The sequence below is a fragment of the Agelaius tricolor genome, unplaced genomic scaffold, assembly GCF_023055355.1.
Source record: "Agelaius tricolor isolate 1412-34295 unplaced genomic scaffold, bAgeTri1.0.p SCAF_23, whole genome shotgun sequence".
NCBI lineage: Eukaryota > Metazoa > Chordata > Aves > Passeriformes > Icteridae > Agelaius > Agelaius tricolor.
The window spans coordinates 6,467,906-6,488,123 of NW_027269283.1; the positions used below are offsets into that span (position 1 = coordinate 6,467,906).

The following is a 20,218-nucleotide window of genomic DNA, read 5'->3' on the forward strand; positions in this document are numbered from 1 at the left end:
TGTTCTGCCCTGGGCTCCCCTGCCCTCCTGTGCCTGGTCATCTCTTCTCACCCTGTCCCAAAACACGTTCCTGTGCAGCCGTGCAGAGCCCAGGACAGCCCAGCCCCAGAACAAACCCAGCAGCGACCACCCCAGTGACAGGGAAGCTGCTTCTGCTCTGCTGGAGCAGGAGGAGTAGCGGAGCAGTCCCTGCGAGAGCGCTCCCACATCCCACAGCTCAGCACGGGAATCCCGTGGGGATGGAGGTGTTCTTGCCAGGGCTGCGGGCTCTGCTGTCCGCAGGACCCCCCATCACCACACCCCAGATCAAAAGCCGTGCAGACCCCCCCGGCCCCGTTACCTGGGTCCCGGTGCAGCGGGCGGGCGGTCAGCGGGGCAGCATCCGCACTGTGGCAGCGCCGGGGGGAGCAGCCTCTTCTATGCCGGCTGTAACGGAGCCGGATTAGCGGGGCAGAGGAGGATCCCTTACAGCGGCGGGAGCCGGCCCACTGCGCCTTTCCCAGCACCTGTTCCTGCTGGAGCCCGTTCAAAGGACACGCCACTCTCGCCTGTCCCCCGTGGGATGGGGACACGCAGACACCGGGCAGGGGGCAGGGATGGATTTGCCTCCTGCTCCAGCACAGCACCACAGGGAGGGCTGGCACTGGACACAGTGGTACCCCAAAACTGTCCCATGGGGGTGGCCTGGGTGAGCTGGACAGGATTCAGGTGGCTAAGGCCCTCCAAGGTGCCTGTAGGTGACACAAGGTGGCCACTGGCCAGCCCATGGGGATGGTGGCAGGAGCAGCTGGTGATGGTGCTGGTCCCTGTGCTGGTGAGCTCTGGCCAGCTCTGCCCACTGGCACTCGCCCCTTGGGAGAGCGGTTCCAAAGGACCCTGGGCTCTGTGGGGATGATGTGGCACCTCCGGGCACTGCCACTGGGCCTTGATGAAGGTGACAGCAGCTGGGAGCTGAGCACTGGCCAGTGGCTGCAGCCTTCCCCAGGAACCAGTGGAAAGATTTACTTTCTGCAAAATCAAGTGTTTTGAGAATCAGGGATAGAAACAGAGGAGCTGGAGGCTCCAGAAGGGTTGGGCTGTGTGTATGGGTGCTGCACAGGCATTGCCAGCTCTTTCTGGGGTGCTGCACCCCAGGACACACCTCAGGCACTGTGTGGGGCTGAATCCTGGCATTTGCTGGAGGAGTGTGACTCTCCCCAGGCCCAGGCTGGCCAGGTGCCCCCGGGGAGCCTGAGGTTACCTTGAGCCCCTCCAGCCTCAGCCCCTGCCAGCTGCCAGCCTGGTCCTGCCTCCCAGCTCCCCAGCCCACAGCCACACAAAGCTCAGGTCCTGCCAGACACCAAACCTGGCTGTTTAAGCCTTGCTTTTATTTCTCCTTAGTTTAGACCTTACCTGTGGCAGGGCTGGATGCTACAGCAGCAAAGGAGGTGGGGAGGCTGCCCTGGCCAGTGCCATCCACGATGGAGCTGAATCAATGCCACCAACAAGCAGCAGCAGCCCTACAAGAGCAGTGCCCAAACTGCCTGCAGCACCTTTCAGTAGGACCAGCACTGCTCAGGCAGTGCTGCTGCTCCACATTGGCAAATCCCAGCTCCCAGTGAGCCACCAGCATCTGTGTGCCACAGCCTGGGGTCAGACTTTGCCAGTGGTTCACATGTGGCATTGAAACTGAGAAAAGCCAGGATGGGAGCACAGCTGTTCCTGTCCTTGAGGTGCTGCTGTCCCACCTGTCCCTGCCCTGGCCTGGGGCACCCACCATCCACAGCTCAATGCAAGAGCAACACTTGCTCAGTGGACACAGCCAGGGACTCCTGAGCAGATGTGGAGCTGTCCCACTCCAGCCTTCACAGCTGGGATTTGTGGCTTCAGCTCCTTTCCTGAAACCCATGGCAGGACTTGGAATGTGATGAGCCCCAGCAGGGATAATGCAGGAGCAGGTACACAGCTCCAGCTCACTGACGTGTTGATGCAGTTGGGTACAAGCAGAGGTTGGAGCACCACCAGCAGCCACAGATCTTGGTGACAATGACCCACACACTGCCCAGCCCTGGCTCAGCCACCACTCCTGTGATGAGTGGGAGTCCCCCACCTTGGCCTCTGTAGGGCCACAGTCAGCAATACTGGCCAGATGCTGTGCCTGGCCAGCAGGGCCTCTGCCCATCGACTGTCATTGCCAACATACAGTTTGGAATTGCCTCTCTCCTCCTCCAGCTGGGCTGCCAGGCACCTGGAGGCCACCAGTGTCACTTCAGGCACATACTGCCACCACTCCGCCAGCCTTTGGCTCTGCACCGTCCTGGCAAGCCCGAGGTGGAAGAAGCACATCCATGCCCAGGCATGAGCCAGAACCATGCCCCACAGCCCCCTTGGAGCTCTTGGTGTGGTGGACACTGGGATAAAATTCTCCAAGGAGAGCAGGAGCAAGCAGCTGGACACCAGCCAGCCTTTCTGGGATGCTTGCAATCTTCCATGCTCCCTGGAAGCAAGGCTGGTCTGGGCACAAATCCCTGGCACAAGGTGAGGAAGCAAAGCCCTGGGCAGGGGTACTGGGGAGCCATGGTTTCTCAGAGGCAATAGGGGACCATGGTTTGGCATTACCACAGATAAAATTCATCTGTGGGCAGAGAGAAATAACCTGAAATCAGACCTTTGGGAAGAAGAAATTGTAGAATTGAAGGGCAGTTCCACCCCAGGATTTCAGATGCCTTGGCCCAAAACCACATGCCCAAGGAGCAACACAGTGCCCTGGGGCTCTGCAAACCAGCCACCACCCAGGCTTCTCAGCCTGGGCTTGGGGGTTTTTTTTCTCCCTTCCCATTCAGGAACTCAAGCCAGAGCCTACATTGGCTGCAGCTGGGAAACAGCCTGTCCTGGGGCTTTCTGGCAGCGCCTCAAGCACGCTGTTCCCTGGCGACGCCGTTGTCACAACTGCGGCAGCACACTTTAACCTTTACGTTTACCCTGGGAAGGGAGGCTCTGCGGGGCCAAAGCCAGCCCATTCCCGGGAAACCCGACACCCCTGCTAAATCGAGCGGCAGGGAAGGCTGAACAACATCCCCACCTGAATCCCAGCCATGCTGCTGAAACACAAACCCGCCGGGTTATCTGGCTTCGCTGCTTCCATCAGAACCAGGGCTTCCACCATCGTGTCATGACAGGTGTCAGGAAGGTGATGGGGAAAGACAAGGAAAAATCCCAACATCATCAACAGAGCATCCAGTGATGTGGCCGCCAGAAGCAGCACCAGGACCTGCCCAGACCCAGGAATTGACAGGTTCAGGCCAGGTCACACAAGCAGCTGCAAAGGTTTCCCAGTGGAGACAGAAGGGAGAAGCAAAGCTGTGATCTGAGAGCATCATCAAGCCTTTTCATAAGAATTTATTCACCAGATAATTTGATCTTGCAATCAACATGGAAGTCCAGGAAAACATTGGCTACCTTTAAATTCCAGCTCTAGTCTGTGTTCAGGAAATTATTTTGATAACAAATTGAGTACAGCCCAAGTAGAAGAGCAGAGGAAGATTTTGTGCCCAATCTCCTCTCTCCTCCTCCCAATCCTTGCTCTCAAGGGCATGCACGTAAGGGTGATGACCTTTGAGTACTGGAATACAAAAATGTGTTTGCAAAATCCACACAGAGAATATAGATTTCACATCAGTTTCTCAACCTACCCTGACTCTAAAGGGAGGTGTTGCAACAGCACTTAGTTAAATCCCAGCCTGTTGCTCCCATCTTGTAAATTTGTTCTCTCCAGCAGAAAAATCACCTACCACCCTTTTCCTGCTGAAGCATTGGCCAAATCCCATCCTCTCCAACATCCTTCAGCTCCTTCAGGACATGATTTTTATACTTTGTACACTCGAGCAGTTTTCCCACCATGTCACCACTTCCCCCCTAATTAAGAGAACAGGTCCCACATCCCAGCCCATGAGAACTTGGTGGGTGACTCCAAGCCCATACAAACACCCCAGAGCCTTGGAGGCACAGCTGCCTGAGGCTCCTGCCCCTGTTTGCAGTGGGGAATACAAGAGCCCATGTCTGGGGGAAGATGTAATGTCTTTTATTAGACCCAAATGATACCATTGGGGAAAAAACACTGCCAAGCTGTCAGGCACACAACCCCTTCCTCAAGGCAGAAGAGGCCATGTAGGGCCATCAGGGAAATCCAGCTGCTTCATCCTTCAGGGCTTAGTGGCTGCTCCAGTTCCACGGCCTCATGATCCTGCTTGCCTTCACATTCTTCAGCAGCTCATCATCATTCCAGCTTCCTCCTGACTCATCATAAATATTTGCTGCTTCTGCTGCCCACACGCTGCCTTCTCCAGAGCTGGCACTCGAGGAAAAAACATCTGAGGTTCTGTGATGTCCCCAGCCAGTAGCAGATCACAGGGAACAGCCCCACCATGACAGAAATGGGGTTAAGGCAGACAGGTCAGAGCCACATGGATTTTCATTTTCAAGAAGAGGATGCTGACATGTCCCTTGTGCTCCAGCCACCCTGCAAATTGTGACAGCAGCAGTGACAGCAGTTTTTCTGGCTGTCCTGTAACTCTCAGCTCAGTAACACGGGGCTATCAGCAAAGTCAGAAAAATGTGGCTGAAGGCAGACTGGGTAATTAGATCAAACTTTTGGGCCAACCTCTGCCACAGCTACACAAAGATCCTCAAGAGAAGGGAAGGAAAAGCTGAAACTTGAGCAAAATGGAGCCATGTCTGAGCTCACCAATTCCAAGAACCTACACTGCCATGGGGTCATTCATCCTTTAGTACTTCCCCAAGGCTCTCATTCTCCAGCTCCTCAGTTCTAACTACATAAAACCTTTAATTTTTTTGAAGAATCCTTGTATTTCAGTGTGGGTGGCTTTTCCTCTTTTAATCCCAGCACTGAAGTTTGAGGCTGGTACTCTTGAAAACATTCCCATAGAGACCCCAGCTGTTCTGCAATGACTTCTCTTGGGCATCCCACTTTTTAGGAGAATTCCTGCAGAAACATCATCTCTCAGGTCCCATAAACATTCATCTTGGAATTTAGGTCTCTAAGGACTTTCTTCCACTGCTATCTCTCTCAATCTAGGATAAAATAGCAATTCCTTGATGTACTTTGGCAAGAATGAGACAGCATCTCTAAGCACCCCCTTAGGTGGAATCTAACACCTAGTTTGAACTCTCTTTTTCACCCAAAAATCTGAACAAAAAGCTACACATTCTGGGAGTACTTCTTCAACAGTATCCCAGTTCAGAAGAAATGAAAGCAAATGTTTTCCATAACCACCAAATAACCAAGTTTGTCCGGTTAGGACAAATTAATTCTAAATTTCCATTTCTCCCCCTCTACTAAGCAGCACAACAGTAGCAAGCAGCCCTGCTCATGAGTGTGAGCAGGTATTTCAGCAAAATATAAAAGTAAGAAATCAGAGCACAATATTAAGTAAGAAATAATTATTAAAACTTTAATCTAGATGTGTCCACTCTTCATAATGCCAGCAGTTTTGTCCTCCAACACAATTGAGCACTTGGGCTGTTTAGTTCTGCTCGCTGCCCAAACTAGCCAGAGATGCTGATGGCTCTGTAGCCAAGAGACCTGCACTAGCAGAAGCTGGGGCAGCAGCTCACAGCAAGTCACTTGCCAGATAAATGGCTCCCCAAACAGGGCTTCAGCTATAAAACAGCAAGATGGTTTAATACTCTAATTTACACAAAGAATTACTTTTAAGCGTGGGCAAGATTTATATTTGTGGTCATCTAAACATCAACAAGGAAGGCCAGACCCGCGCTACACTGGCTTGAAGGAACCTCACTTAACACAATTCAAGCTAAATGTAGACTAAAATGCTAAAAAACAAGACACTTGAAAATAGCACTTAGTGTAAAAACATAAGACAGCTGTGCCAGATGCACACATCTGTGTGGCCAGTCTTTATCAAAAACTCTTCTGCAGGAAAGGGCTTCAGCCCACTAGCCAGAGACAGCGAGCGGATTAGGAATTTTTATTTAGTTAGGTATAAAATATCTGTATGCAATATCAAAACCTGGTTTAGTCTCTAGAGAAGATGGGGTCTGTATACACAGCAAGGCCAGGAGGCACTGCTGAAATGCCACAGGTTCAGGTAGATTTTAACTACTCAGTACAACAATGAAACCAAGCATAGGAGTTCAGACTGAGCAGTCATGGAAAAACAATTGCTCCCTCTCTCCCTACCAAGGGAGTGGAGAGGGATGGGATCTCCCAGCAGTTGTCACATGGATGTGGATGCTCATCAGCATCGGAATCTGTCTGAGAAGTTGGGAGACTTTGGCACAGTCAGTGGTTGATGACTGGACTTCACTTCCAGGCTGCGGTATTTGCGTATTGGGTTTGCCTTGTGAACCTGTGGAAAAATAAATATAAGCAAAGGCAAAACAAAGCAAATGGTTGCAGTTATGATGAAGCTGAAATTTGCAGGTGAGCTGTGGATGAAGTGAAGGTAAGCATCTGCCTGAGACCACCACACCACCCTGGGCACTGGAGTGAGGTAGTGGGAAAATGCACAGCACATGCTGGGGTTGTGGGTTTTACTAAGATCATTCTGCTTTGATAACTACACATGTGCAGCTCCAAAACTCAGCCATCTCAGCACAGCTGCCTTCTTTGTTTGCATCGTTTTGTAGGTTTGGTTTTTTTAAACCAGTTGTGAAGTTAGTGAGTCATCAATTTGCAAAAGGGAACCTTGAAAAGGCAGTTTTAGCACAGTTCAACTGTGACATTAGCTCCATAAGGATATTCCCACATTCCTTTGGGTTACTTTATAGCCCTTGCTCACAAACAGCTCACTTACCATTTCTTGTCTTAGCTTAGCAACTTCTTCCTTTTCACGCTCCTCTTGTTCCTGCCTGATCTGCTCCTCATACCTCTCCTTTAAGGCTTCTGCGTCTGCCAATCGCTTTTCAAATTCTTGCCGTTCTCTTGCTCTTCTTTCTGTTGCCAGCTCAAAGCTTTCAGGAACTACAGAACCAGAAAGGCTCTCTAAGTTTAGAAATAGAGGAGATAACATTGGTTCAAAGACAGTCAGGTAAAGCAGAGCAGCACTAATGTCAATGGAAGCCTCCCTTTGGAGAGCTTCCCCTTGGCAAGGGTGGTTAGGAGATACCTCCAGGCTTCAGGAAAAGAGAAAACTTTACTCCCAGACGTGAGCAGTGTTAATGCAGACGTCACCCCATCATGGGTGTTCTCATGGGAGGGAGCAAGCACACAATTGTTAGTACAAACAAGCTTTTGGCTGGTTTTATGCTCTACAAATCTCAGCCTACCCAAGCAGTAAATGCCTTCATCTCACTAGAAACGGGAGGGAAAGAGTGACAGCGCTGCAGAAATGCCAGCTGTCTCTGCAGGGAGCTCCTCACATTCTCAGTACCCTTATCCTGAGCTGGCACACATCAATCATCTGCCAATTGCAGCAGAGCTTCTAAATACAGCTGCCATGCTGGAGCAGGACAGGGGGGTGGAGAGGAAATCCCCCTGCTCCCAGGGGACACAAGCTGTTAGGCAATTAGTTGATTAAATGCAAGACTCTATCGGCTGTGCTGATGAAGAAGAGGCAACAGCCAGAAAAAAACATGACTCAATTGCCTCAGTTCTGAGCTATCAGCCAAACCCGTGCAGCAAGTACTTGCAACTCCACCTGATAGCATCCTATGTTCCTTTTTGGGCACAAAAGGCTCCTGGTAAACCACTGTGTTGGGACGAGCTTTAAAACAGGCTGCCTCTTTCTGCCTTTTCAAGTCCTCTTCAAGCTGCAAGAAAAGAGAGCACATCAAGTGCAGACAGAAAGAGACCATCTCCTCCTGACCCAGACTCCAGCACTCCCTACACTGGAAAAGCCATGCTGACTTAGTCAAATAATTTCCATACAAAATTATACTAAAGCCAAAAATTGGTGTCACTTGTTGCCTGACAGTTGCTTTGCCAAAAAATAGCCTGAAGAAAGTTTCAGGTGTCCACTGCAGACTTCACATGAGAAAAGAAGTATATTATTTATGTGACAATAAATTCCTGGAGATAGTCAGCAAAGAGATTCAGCTGCACAGAGCTGGTGCTTAGAAAATGCCCCACAGCTGTTCATACAATTGTGGTAAATCCCATAATTTACCACTAAGTGAGAAAAATAAAAACAAACCATTGACCAATCCTTAACCCAATAGCACAAGTCTCATGCCAAGTACAGAAAAATTCCAACTCAGCTACTGATTCACTTCAAGGAGGACAGTTTCTCTAATCAACCACAACTCCAGTTGATTTAGGTCTGGTCATTCCCATTACCCTTTTCATCCTACCTGCTGTTTCCAGCTCTGGAGTTTGGCAGCTCCCCGTTCATCCACCTGCAGATGGAATGGCTCAGGCTGAGTTGCAGTTTTGACCTTCTTTTCTGGCAGTTTAACTTGGTCAAAGTAAGGCAGAGGCAGCGCTTTGAACTTCGGCACCTGAAATAAACAACTCAAAATATTTCTTGTCCTTTCCCCGGAGGTTTAATAGACAATAGCAAATCCTATCACACTCTTTTTACTGAAGGAGTAGAATCCAAGGTAGCTTTTGTTTCTTACCTCTTCCTTCTGTAGTTCTTCTATTTTTTTCTCTTTTTGTATTTGTCGCTCTCTGTCCCGGGCATCGAAAGAGAAGGGGCAAACTTCCACGTGCCTCTGCTCTGGCATTTTGGGTTTGAAGGGAACTCCATAATGTGGCATAGGATTAGCTTTGATCACAGCCACCTCCTCTTTTTCCTAAAGGGATATCAGCATTAGGATCTGTTTTTTTACTTTTCTATAGGCTGCAACTCCTGCCAAGCAAAGCCACAAAGAGTTTTGAATGAGCTCCTTTGATAAGGGGCACAGCAGGGTCACACAAACAGTGGACACTGCAAAAATTAGGAATCCAAGAAGTACCAATTTACTGGCATCCTCAACCACAGGCCCAATTCTTCCTTTTGTGAAACCACTCTCAATTCTAGTACTCATTCAAATTAGACTGTAATTATTTAATATCCTCTTGACAAGAAGGAAAGGAAGAAGGATGTGAAGCTTTCAGAATCCTGCTCCCCACCTCAGGGAGAAGAAAGGTCATGTGTAATATTTGCCTTCAGTGACAGAATAGGGAAGGATGAGAAATCTAAGCAGTTCACCTTCCTCATTTATAGCAGTAACACCTCAGAAACCCTCATCAGTGCCCTAGCATTTAAATTATTTCATTTTTAATGAGAATTTAGTTTCTGTAAAATGAGTAGCAATAACCAGATTGTTTCAAGTGAATGGTACAGGCAAAGGTAACCACTGGAGGAACTGCTCACAGGAGGGAAGGAAGGGCCTTCCAGCCCCAGAGCATCCCACCCACATCCAGAGGCACAGCAGGCACTGCAGTGAGAGCTGGGCCTGGCTCCAGCCTTGTCACAACTTTACCTTTTCCTCCTCTCTGCCAGACACACGGGTCCTGCTTCTCAAGGTAAAGGCTGGAGACTTGGCGACTGTAATAGGAAGTGCTTTCTTCTCTGGAACACCCTGTTCAGAAAAGCCAGTAAGGAGTTACCCAAGGCCAAGTGCCAAGAAAACGCCTCAGAGAAACAACCTGACAGCACAGGATGTACCTACTGTGGTTCTTACCTAATGACAGGCACTGTTTACTGAGATTGTTAAACACATAATGCAACATAGCTAGAAACAGTTTGAAGCTCATTGCCACCAATTCCCAAGCCTGGGTATTATTAAACTTCTTACCACAACATCCTCCAGGATTTTTGTGGGACATGGCCTGGAATGGAATTCAAAGCGCTCTTCCTCCTGCTGCTTCTTACTCTCACGCTCCTGAATCCTTTTTTCTATTTCCAGCTGAAAGCCAATAGGTTGGGTGAGCTTCTTCACAGGGGGTTTCTTGGGCAGGAGTGGCCCACCCTCAAAGATTTTGTGATTGACTTCTCGTGCTTTGAATTTGTACCTATGCAGGAACAACGGAGACAGTCACCAGTTATACATTGTATGTTAGTGTGCAGCTACAGTTAGCAATTCTTCCTTTGCCTTCAAAACAGCAAGATTAATAAGGAAAATCTTATGGATTGTTTTCCTAGAAATCCAAACCTTTGCCTACAGGCAAGTTTTGAAGTGCATGCAGGCTGCATTGCTATATTGGGTTTGCTTTACTCATCATAAACTGTACTCAACCCAAGATCAGCTCTCCTAAGAGCACGTTCTTCAAAATGAATTGTTTATATTTCACTCCCCTACAATCAGAGCTAAAGAATTATGAACAACCTAAAGGAATCTCAATCATTCCCTGGAGGACTAGGGTAAGCCCTTACTTACTGTTGAATTTTCTCTATTTCCTCTGCTTCTAACTCTGCAGCAGTTTTGCAGGTGACAGGTCTCGAGCGCTGCTTCGTTCGCAGCACTGGTGTTTTGGGGTGTGTGGGCCCAGCCTTCACTGGCTTTTTTGAAACTGAGCCTACAAATTCAAATCACAGAGACCAGCAGTTAATGGCAAGGCCTGCAACAATCACAGGCCATTTGCTCAGAGTAGTCAAAGCATCTCTTGCTCTGGACACAGCCAGGACAACTCACCTTCCTCAGATTTCCTGCTCCTCAAATGGTAACGAGGGGGTGTGCGCTTTTGGAATGCTTCTACCTGCTCAGCAAATGACACATATTCTGTTGTGGGTTCTTCATGTTTTCTTTTGTTTCCCTGGGACAGATTGAAAGGTTTGGGGACAGTGTGCCCCTTTGGCATTCGCACCTGGAGACAGAAAACCAGAGTCAGTATTGGCCAGGAGGTTTTGATGACATTTCCTTTCCCCACTGACGCACAGTATCTGTCCCTTCCTCTCACTGCAAAAAACACCTCACCTCACATTAAGCACAAGTGTTAACAGTCTGAAAATGCACAAGTTATATTGGGAAACTCTATTGAGCAGATTAAAGCACAAAGTGGAGTGACTGGAAGATCTGACATTAAAGGGCTCCTTTTTCCACAAGGTTTCTTTGGAGTCTTGTGGCAACACAGAGACACAGGAAGTCTGCAGTCACATTTGCACAACACCTGCCTCCTGTGGTAACCTCTCTGTGGGTATCAGTCCAAGCATTGCACAAGCAGCAGGGAGGTGATGGCAAGAATCAGTGAGCTGAGTGCTGGCAACACTCTGGCTCTCACCGGAGAAGGGGGATGCTTCCTCAGGACTGCTGCAAAATCCAGCTCCTTGTACTCGTTCCCAGGCTGGCTTTCTGCATTCTGTTTAATTCTATCCTCTGTGCAGAAGTGGAAATTAATTGGCTTTGTTACTTGACCAACAGGTTTCTTCACGGGTTGTCCTAGAGAAAAAGAACATGTAAGGACTGGAAGACTTTTGCTGTGGGGTACAATTTGTAGAAATAAAAAAAGCATTTAATTTCTAACAACTAGGTAAATTTTTAGAGAACTCATCTTTAACATTTCAAAACATGACATAATCCAAACCCACCTGTTTCCAGGCAGTTTAGGGGCTGATCTACATTAAATGGCTCCTAATAGTTATTGCAAAGTCTGAAATGCTTGTTTTCAAAGGTACTTGCACAGCTCTGTGCAGCACTCTCCAGCTGAGCCCAATGCAGCTTCATTCAGCAATTCAGGCAGAGCCCACCTGCTCCAGCAATAGCTGCTTTCAGAGACTCCTCGTTCTTCTTCCGCAGCTCCATAACCTCCTGCTGCAACTGCTGCATCTTTTCCAGCTCCTGCTCCTCTGTACTCTTTGCCTTGCTAGAAGGTTTGGTCCTCCTGCATAAAGACATTAAAAACTAAGATATGCCTTTCTGCTTCCCTGGTTATTAGCATGATGTTTGTGCAAGGAATATGCTTATGTCCAGCCTCACTGTAGGAGCATCACCAGTTATAAAAAGAGATCTGCTTGGGATTTGTTTGTTCAAGAAATCTCACAGCCAGCTGCTATTCTGCAGACCCATTTGCTGTGTGCATTCTCAACCCATTAGGAAGAACAACTTTTTCCTCAAAAGAAAAGCAAAAGCTTTTCTGTGCAGTGGTTCAGCCAGTGAAGTACATTTCATCCTAATACTGTTGTCTTGACCCAGTGTTTACTAAATGTGATACCATCACATGCTAAGTTGAAGCTGAAAACACACAGCCAGGACTGTCACCTAAATCAACTGTGATTAGCACATAAGTCACAAGAAAGCCACGTACTTCAACATTGTTGGCGTGGAGGGCATGGTCTGTTTGCTTTTCCCTCTCCCTGGAGAGAGGTCAGGATCCTGCAGGGGCTCTTTCTTTGTGGACGTTTCTGTCACCTTCTCTCTGCTACCAGAACTAAGAGAAAAAGTTGTTAGGGCAAACCCCTTCAATTAACTGTGTTCTAAATAAGTTACTACCTGCAGCTCTCACCACCATGCATAACATCCCAACACCTGGTGAGGTCTAAGGTATGCCAGGCTGGCCTTACCTCACCCCAGGCCCAGGTATGGACCATCCAGCTTTCTCTGGTACTCTAAGGCTGCAGAAGGGAAGATGAATTACTGAGTTTTTGGAACTTTTCTGGAGAAGGGAGGTACACTGTAGATCACTGAGATACAGCAGTGTTTCAAAGATCACACTTCAATTTCCTGACCTCAAGCTTATCACCATTTGATACTTTAGTGGTTAAGTTAATTTGAGAAATATTTTGGCTGTGACTTGTTCATAGCTAATGACTGCCTGATGATTTCTGGATGGATAAGTTCAGACAAATTTAAAGCTGACACACACTGAGTAAGAAGGTGAAGAAGCCCATGCTTATTTAATTCACATGTCCATCTCCAAACAGAGCAATTCCTTCAGTATTTACAGCCATTTCTCATTCACGAAATCAGTATCAGCAACCAGTTCCAGCCACTACCCCCTAACTTTCCTGTAAGAACCATCTCAGACAGGCAAAAACCCTTTCCAAAGAAATAGTTGTAGCCCTTTTCCCAGCCCTAAACAGAAGGACTTGGATGACATACAGTCTCATTTTCTTCAAGGGTGGAACATCTTCCTTATTATCCAGGGCATTAGCAATTCTCTCTGCTTTGATTCTGCCTGGCTGCTTGCGCTGCTGGGTCTTCCCCTGCTTTGCAGCCAGTCTCCTGCCTGGTCTAGAGTAGAACAGAAAGCAGAAGTCAGTTTTCCCACAGATCTGAGTACACACCTGACCTGGATAACACATTTATGCCAGTGCATCCCCTAACTCCACCACACAAATTGTGTTTGACACAACAATCCAAAGACAGTATGATTTATTAAAGTTTAACAATCCATAAACTAAATATTCCTTGCTATATATGAGCATGCAGAGCCCCTTGCATTCATATCAAGAATGAGTTCTGCCCAAGTCAGGCAGATATAAACAAAGAAACTTTATAAGCCACCTCAGTTTCAGATATCCACACATTCCAGAAGAGAAGCTCCTGGTGCTGCTGAGTCTCATTTGACAAGTATGTGAGACACTGCATTACATTTCCACCCTAGAGACTGCCCCTCCAGCTTAGCCAGCAGATCAGATGTCCCAATGCACCATCTCCATCTTGGAGAACTCCAGCCCCACAGGATGTCCCAAGAACAGCTTAGAACTGCAGATCCTGAGAGCAAGGACCTGCTTAGTGACACCATCATCAATCACTGTACAAACTGAACACAAATATTTCACCTCTGAGGGGCCTCTGCAGGGGCAGCAGCTCTCCAGGTTGCCAGGGACCCAATGATATTCTGAGGGACTGTGTTGCCCTGGGCACATTCTGCTTCACCATCGTTTTCACCTGAGAAAGGGGCAAGTGTCAGCTCATCTATATACACATATACAGAACAACAACAAGTAAAACCACAGGAGACCTTGTAGATAAGAGTTTATGAAGATGGCCCCACAAAAGCCAGACAGAGGCCTTTCCATTTTGTCAGTGAAAAGCAGGCAAAATTTATTCCCTCCCTGCCACACCATGCCAGCTTACTCATTGCTACTTCTTGTGATGGGACAGAAGACAGAATAACATCAGGCTTTGAAAAAGCAGGGCTGCAGTGTGAGACCTTTGCCAGATTTTCTGCAGGAGGGACATTCTCCAGATTGGCTTTTTCATCTGTAAGGAGAGAAAGACTTTCACTATACAGACTGTTAGGAATTGTTAACAATACCCCAGAATATCATTATGAGGTTAACAAAGGCAAGTTACAGATGACAAAATTTAAATACAAAAAAACAGAACAAAAGAAACCCCATGCACGATGAATTAAGCAGTCAACATCATGATTAATTGGCACAGAAGCCAGGCCTAAAACAAGGATCACACCAAGGTGTCACCCAACAAGGAACACGTCAAGGGGTTGGAAGCAACTTACCAAACCAGGAGTCTGCATTGTGCACATCATCCTCATTCAGAGTTGCAAAATCAATGCAGATGTTTGGGACATCAAAAGAATAACGGGATTCTGGCTTAGACATCTTCACGGTCACACTGTCCCCAAGAGTCCTCTGTCTGCACTGCTACAGCCCTTTAGACAACAACAGGGAATCAGTGGAATCATCCCCCACCCCTTTTCCTCTGCAGAGTGCTAGGGACAGGCACTGGGACAGGCATTGGGACATCCCCCCTTCTTGCACTTCACACCTTTGGGCAGAACTCCTCATAAGCAATGCAGAGCTTTATCCTACTGCTGATCTGCAAAGCTAAGGATATTTCACCACTGTTGACATTTGCAGGTACAAAACTATCAGAAAGATCAAGTTTTGATGGGATTTTTTCTGTACCTGTGGGTGCCAGAATTGTATTTTTTAAGGAATAAAGTATAAAGCTTTTCCAGAAAGTGATTGATTACCACTTCCTTCCCTCACCACACACAAAGAAGAGTTCTTACCCTTACAAGATTTACAAATCTGATGATACACTCCAGAGCACTGTAATGCACAGCCTCTCTCTCTGAAGGGCTACAAAAAAGTGCTAACAATACAAAGGTGCTCTTCAGTATAATAAATTGATTTTCAAAGCAGGAAGAGGGTTCTCTAGAACACTGTAACTGGGCAAACAGTCAGAAGGAGGGCAGTGTCAAGCCCTCTTGCATTCCTTAGCACTAGCCCAAGGCTGGCCAGGCTATAAACAAACTGAGCACTGTGACCCATGTCAAACAGTGCCTGCAGTTAATTAATGAAGCACTGACAGCAAGAGGAGTCCCTGTGTCAACAGGTGATATTAAACTCAACGGAACAGGAATAAAGCCAGTGACAAAGTTATAAACCCTGAAATTATACAAAACCTTCTTGCAAAGGTGCTTTTGTGATGCCTTAAACAGCTGTGAGGCAAAGCCCACAAGGATGTTATTAAACACTCTCCAAGGAAATCACCTGAACTTTTCTTTTATGAATCCAAGCAATTCCAAAGCAGCATATTCCTAACCCACAGAGCCTCAGCCCTCAGCCACCTGTCTAGGCCGACCACACATGGTTCAAAACCCAGATGGTGTTCCTCAATAAATAAGAAAATGGTCAAGAGTACAGCAAAGCAGTGTTTAGGGGGTACCACGCTGGTCACAAACACTGGTCCCCAAGGATGGGTGCACTGAGAAGCCTCCAGCTCCCCAGAGCAGAGCTGTGATAGTTAAAGGCAAGAACGTCATTAGAGAAGCACCAGCTACATGGCTGGGAAGATGTCAAGGTAGGGCCCAAAGAAGGCAAACAGAAGAATTAGAGCCAAAACCAACTGTAACTGAGCTCGAGACTCGGCTGGAATCAAATGCTTTCCTACTGCCCTTAATCAAGATAGAATTTCTGTCAACACTTTAGACTTTTTTAAAAATCAAATGCGTCATCTGCATTCTCCCCTCACCCTCTCCAGTCAGAGTCAGAGCTCTGGGCATCATGTTTCACAGCTACTTGTGCCCACTGCTACATTGCTGCAGTTTGCAGCTTTTTACTGAGTGGAGCCCATATTCCATAGTGTCACCACCCTCATCACCGACCTCATTGCTGACCCCTTCTCTATCCCAGACAGAAGAGAATAATCAGGAAAAGGATTGTATCACTGCCTGTTTCGTACTCTGTTTCTTGAAAGAGACAACAGGGAGATAAAAGTTATTGTGACTGAACTCCAGAAAGTCCATTTCAGTCAGATGAACTCATGGCATGTGCTTCTCAAATCCCTACATATCCTCTAAGTCCTGCCTGGAACAGGACTGATGGTGAAGCAGCAGCTCATGAGAGGCATCCTGCTCCTCCACCCACCGACTCAGGCTGGGACAGGGATCAGCCAGGAATGCTCCGGTGATTTATCACTCCTGTGCCCACCACCAGGCATCTGCAAACCCAACAGGCTCTGCCAAGCACAGCCCACTCCCTGCAGGCATTTTAAAACACCCCATCATGATTCTGACAGCACAACCACATTTATCTCCATCCAAAATTCTTTCTCTCCACCGCAGCATTCATCCACCGGAAGGGAGGCGTGGAAATTTTCCCTCATTAATAGGGACGTTCCCTAATTAGCAGGCAGCATGTGCATTTCCCAGGCGTGATTACAGGCACGCTGTAATCCTACACAGCTCGGCGTGGATTTAAAGCATGACCCTGCTCTCCCCCACATCCATCACCTCCCGTGTCGACGCGGGTGTCTGCAGCCAGCCAGGGGAACCCTCACCCCCCTTCTGCAGGATCAGCTTTCACCTGCTTTGCAGAGCTGCCCAGGCAGGAAAGGGGGATCTGATCCTCTCTCCTGCAAAAAGACCCCCCCAATTTCTTAACTTAATTAAAAGCTTCATTTGCTTTCTAGGTCTGCTCTCTCACTGACCTAAATGTGCCTCCAGAGCAGCACAGCTGTATCCACAGGGAGGAACGGGCAGTGGGTTCCTCTGGACATCAGGTTTCTTTTGAGTAACTACACTTTGGCACGTTCCAGAAGAGTGCCTTGGCATGGTTTAGATTAGTTAGCTTTGAAAAAGGATTACACTAAGTTGGAACAAGCACTCCTATCCCAGAATAAGACTGATCCAACAGCAAGTGCAATAGGTATTTTGGAATAACTTCACACCTCTCTCTAATCCAAATTAGCTTTAAAATTCTGACACAATTCCATCACAGATGTGTTCAGTGTCTTTGCCTTAATGTAGTTGGGAATTTTGTGCCAACAGCACGATTTGCCTGGACAAAGAATCCTCCCAGCCATTTAGGTCGTGGTGTTGGAGATAGGATGCAGCATTCCAAGATGAGAAATCAAGGACAGAGTGAGAGAAAATGGAGGAGTGTGGGAGAGTAGCAAGGACAGGATAGGGACACAGAAAGGTTGTGATAGGACAAGTGGGAATGGCTTTAAACTAAAAGAGGAGAGATTTAGATTGGATATTAGGCAGAAAATCTTCCCTGTAAGGGTGGTAAGGCTCTGGCAAGGGCTGCCCACAGAGAAGCTGTGGCTGCCCCATCCCTGGAAGTGTTGAAGGCCAGGTTGGACAGGGCTGGTCCACTGGAAGGTGTCTCTGCCCAGAATGGTGATGGGGGCTTGGAACAAGATGAGTTTTAAGGTCCCTTCCAACCCAAACCAGTCTGGATCCTGAGGAAGGCAGAGAGATCTGCACTTTCTGCAGTGTAGCTAAGGTCCTGGTGAGCTGGAGATAATGCCTTATCACAACACACCACTGGAGCTTCACAAGTTACAAATGTTACTTATGGCAAATCCTGCCAGGGTCAGAAAGCCCAATAAACAACAACAGACACACAAGAGGCTACTCTAAGTTACACCAGCAGATAAACGCAAAGCCAGCTGATCCACACGCCTCAGAACCCAAGACAGGCAACCAGGAATAAGCAAGAGAAGCTTCCCCAAGGCTGAGGCAGCTGCATGGGAATGTGCTCCAGCAATTCCAGGGCTTTCTGCTGGGCTTCAACCCCAGCTGCCACTTAAACACAGGATGCTCCACTAACCAGGCAGCTTTAATTCCACCTGGCAGCTTCTTCATTGCCCTGCAACCCAGAGTTCTCTGTTCTTTTTATTGGGATAATAATCCAAAGGTCCTGGATGCTTTTCAGGGGTTAACATGTAAGTTGGAGCATTAGAAAGGGGTTAATACATAAGTTAGAGCATCTCTGAAGCTGCAGTCCTGTCACAACAGCCTGCTGAGAACCATCCCACCACAAAGCCATCACCTGAACTCCCCCTGCATGACACTGACAGCCTCAGAAAGTCACCTTTCATCCTTGCATTTCCCCGAGCAGGGTTAAGTGAACACTTCCAGTGCTCTGGATCTACAGCTTCTCCCTCCTCTCTCAAAGTGCCCCTTACTCAAAGTTTAACTAGGCTTTTCTGCAGCACAGAATCAACAACGGATTCACCATCCCCCAAAACGCTTCTGTTCCATCATTTGATGCTCAAACTGGGAGACAAAGCCTTCAACTACCCCCAGGTGAGAGCTGAGCCCGCAGAAAGCTCCGCAGACCACCCCGAGCGGCAGCCAGGGCAGGGGAAAAGCTCTGGCACAGCCCTTGCTGTGCTAACGGCCCAGACCCGCCCCCATTCCCAAAAATAAACAGCCCTGACATCTCATGCTCCCTAAAAAAGATCCCACAAGTTTCAGAAGACATGAAGATGGGACATTCTAAGAATAGATGTTCAAGGAAAATAAAATTATTTTTAGCTAGCACAGCCTCAACTAATTGTTACATTAAGTTGAAGGTCCTCTAGCTTAAAAAAAGCCCCGCATAAAAATAGCTCCCCTAATGCTTTTTTTTTTTTTTGTTACTTGGGCCAGGTTTTGCCCGGTTCGCTTCCCTCCTTTTCCTGGGAAGCGGGATTTGGACTGAGAAGAAGTTACAGAGCTTTCCGTCGTGGAATATAGGGTTTCATCAGATTTCGTGATGGTTTAAAGACTTAAAGCTTTATTTCACTGCCGAGGCACCCACCCCACCGTAAGGCACACGCGTAGCGCTCCAGTACCGGGAACCCCCCCGCCACGGCGGCTCCTCCCGTTACCGGCCGCGGGCTCCGGGCTCGGCTTCCCCGGGGAACGAGGGCTTCGCAGTCAGTCCCCAGGGCTCCGTTCCGAGCCCGCCCGCCAGGCGCCGCGGGCGGCTCCGGCCACGGGCTGAGCGGCCAGAGCCCACCTTCCGCCTCCGTTTCCCAGCCGAGGCCCCGTTATCAATACCTGGGCTCGGAGCAGGCCTGGGGAATAGCCGCATCGCCACAGCCGAAGCGAACGACCAGATATAGGGAAGGGCTACGGATCGGGGAAAGAGGGGTGAGGCCGGGGGTGTCCGACCGGTGGCCCCGCACTCACCTCAGCAGCGCCGCCGCCACTCCGCGCGGCGCCCCTGCCGCCGCCGTTAACGGATTTCAAACAGGGCTCGCCAGTCCGAACCCACCAATCACCGCCTGGCACACGCCCTTTGAGGCGCGCTGATTGGCCGGACCGCTTGAGGACCCGGATAAGCAGACGCCGAGCAATGCAGTCGCGCTCTCCCTGCAATGCCTGGCGGGAAATGTAGTAAGTGCGTGCACAGTGCACAATGAGCGGGCAGGAACCGAACCACAACTCTCATAACGCACTGCGGGACAAAATAGACCAATCAGAAAAGGCAATTCTTTGAATGTCGTTTCAGGCGGCCTATCAGTGGCTGGTGGACGGATCCTCAGAGCCAGTGTCAGCCAGTGCGGCCGTGGGGCCGGTCTGGAGCCGGGCTCTGGTACTGCAGCTCTATCAGTGTCCGCTGCCCGGCTTCCACCCGCTGCTTCTCAGCAGATCAGCCCTTCTGACTGCTGGGCCCGGGGAAGGCGGCTTACACCGCCTGGTAAGACCGGCTAGGTTCCTCGATGCTGTGAGGAGAAAGTGCCCTTTGCGCAGTGGCGTTATCGACCCCAAGTGCTGCATAATCTTCCCCGCGGCCTTGCAGAGCCAGCTGTTAACGCCGGGGCTCGGCTGCCACAGTCGCTTTCTGTGCTCCGGCACTACCCGCATAAACCTCCCTTCACACTCCGCCACGGGCTCCCTGCGCACTATGGAGACACACAACACCCCACGTTAGTACCAGACTGCTGTGAGGGGTTTGCGGTCGTGTCAGTGGCAGGGCTGTGCCCGCAGGGCGCGGTGAGAGCAGAGGCCCGAGCTGACCCCGCCATGGCCGGCAGGGGGCGCCCGTACTCCGCCCTCCTCCCGGCACCTTCGCGCCTGCGCACCAGCCCAGCCGGCACGGCGCGTGCGCTCCGTGCCCCCGCGCAGTCCAACCGACGCTCCTCG

General features: G+C 49.0%; 1 protein-coding gene across 9 annotated transcripts; it reads right to left on the reverse strand.

Annotated features, from left to right (window-relative positions):
* Window positions 1-4,037: 4,037 nt before the first annotated feature.
* Window positions 4,038-20,150, reverse strand: TPX2 (TPX2 microtubule nucleation factor). Of its 9 annotated transcripts, none has more exons than XR_011682270.1 (17): window positions 14,348-20,150; window positions 13,963-14,088; window positions 13,665-13,773; window positions 12,982-13,113; window positions 12,188-12,310; window positions 11,631-11,764; window positions 11,165-11,322; window positions 10,579-10,750; window positions 10,324-10,462; window positions 9,742-9,958; window positions 9,427-9,525; window positions 8,578-8,754; window positions 8,311-8,457; window positions 7,659-7,770; window positions 6,816-7,003; window positions 6,200-6,368; window positions 4,038-4,498 (listed from the first exon to the last, which is right to left on the reverse strand). XR_011682270.1 is itself a non-coding variant. In XM_071446965.1 (17 exons), exons 2-17 carry the CDS (start codon window positions 14,448-14,450, stop codon window positions 6,258-6,260), a joined length of 2,247 nt encoding a protein of 748 aa, XP_071303066.1. In that variant the 5' UTR covers window positions 14,451-14,500; window positions 19,262-20,150; the 3' UTR covers window positions 4,038-6,257. The 9 variants fall into 9 exon arrangements, 7 of the variants coding, with proteins under 7 accessions (XP_071303066.1, XP_071303065.1, XP_071303067.1 ...); XM_071446965.1 differs by having other exon boundaries at window positions 4,038-6,368; window positions 14,348-14,500; window positions 19,262-20,150; XM_071446964.1 differs by having other exon boundaries at window positions 4,038-6,368; window positions 14,348-14,500; window positions 18,888-20,150.
* Between the last annotated feature and the right edge of the window lie 68 nt (window positions 20,151-20,218).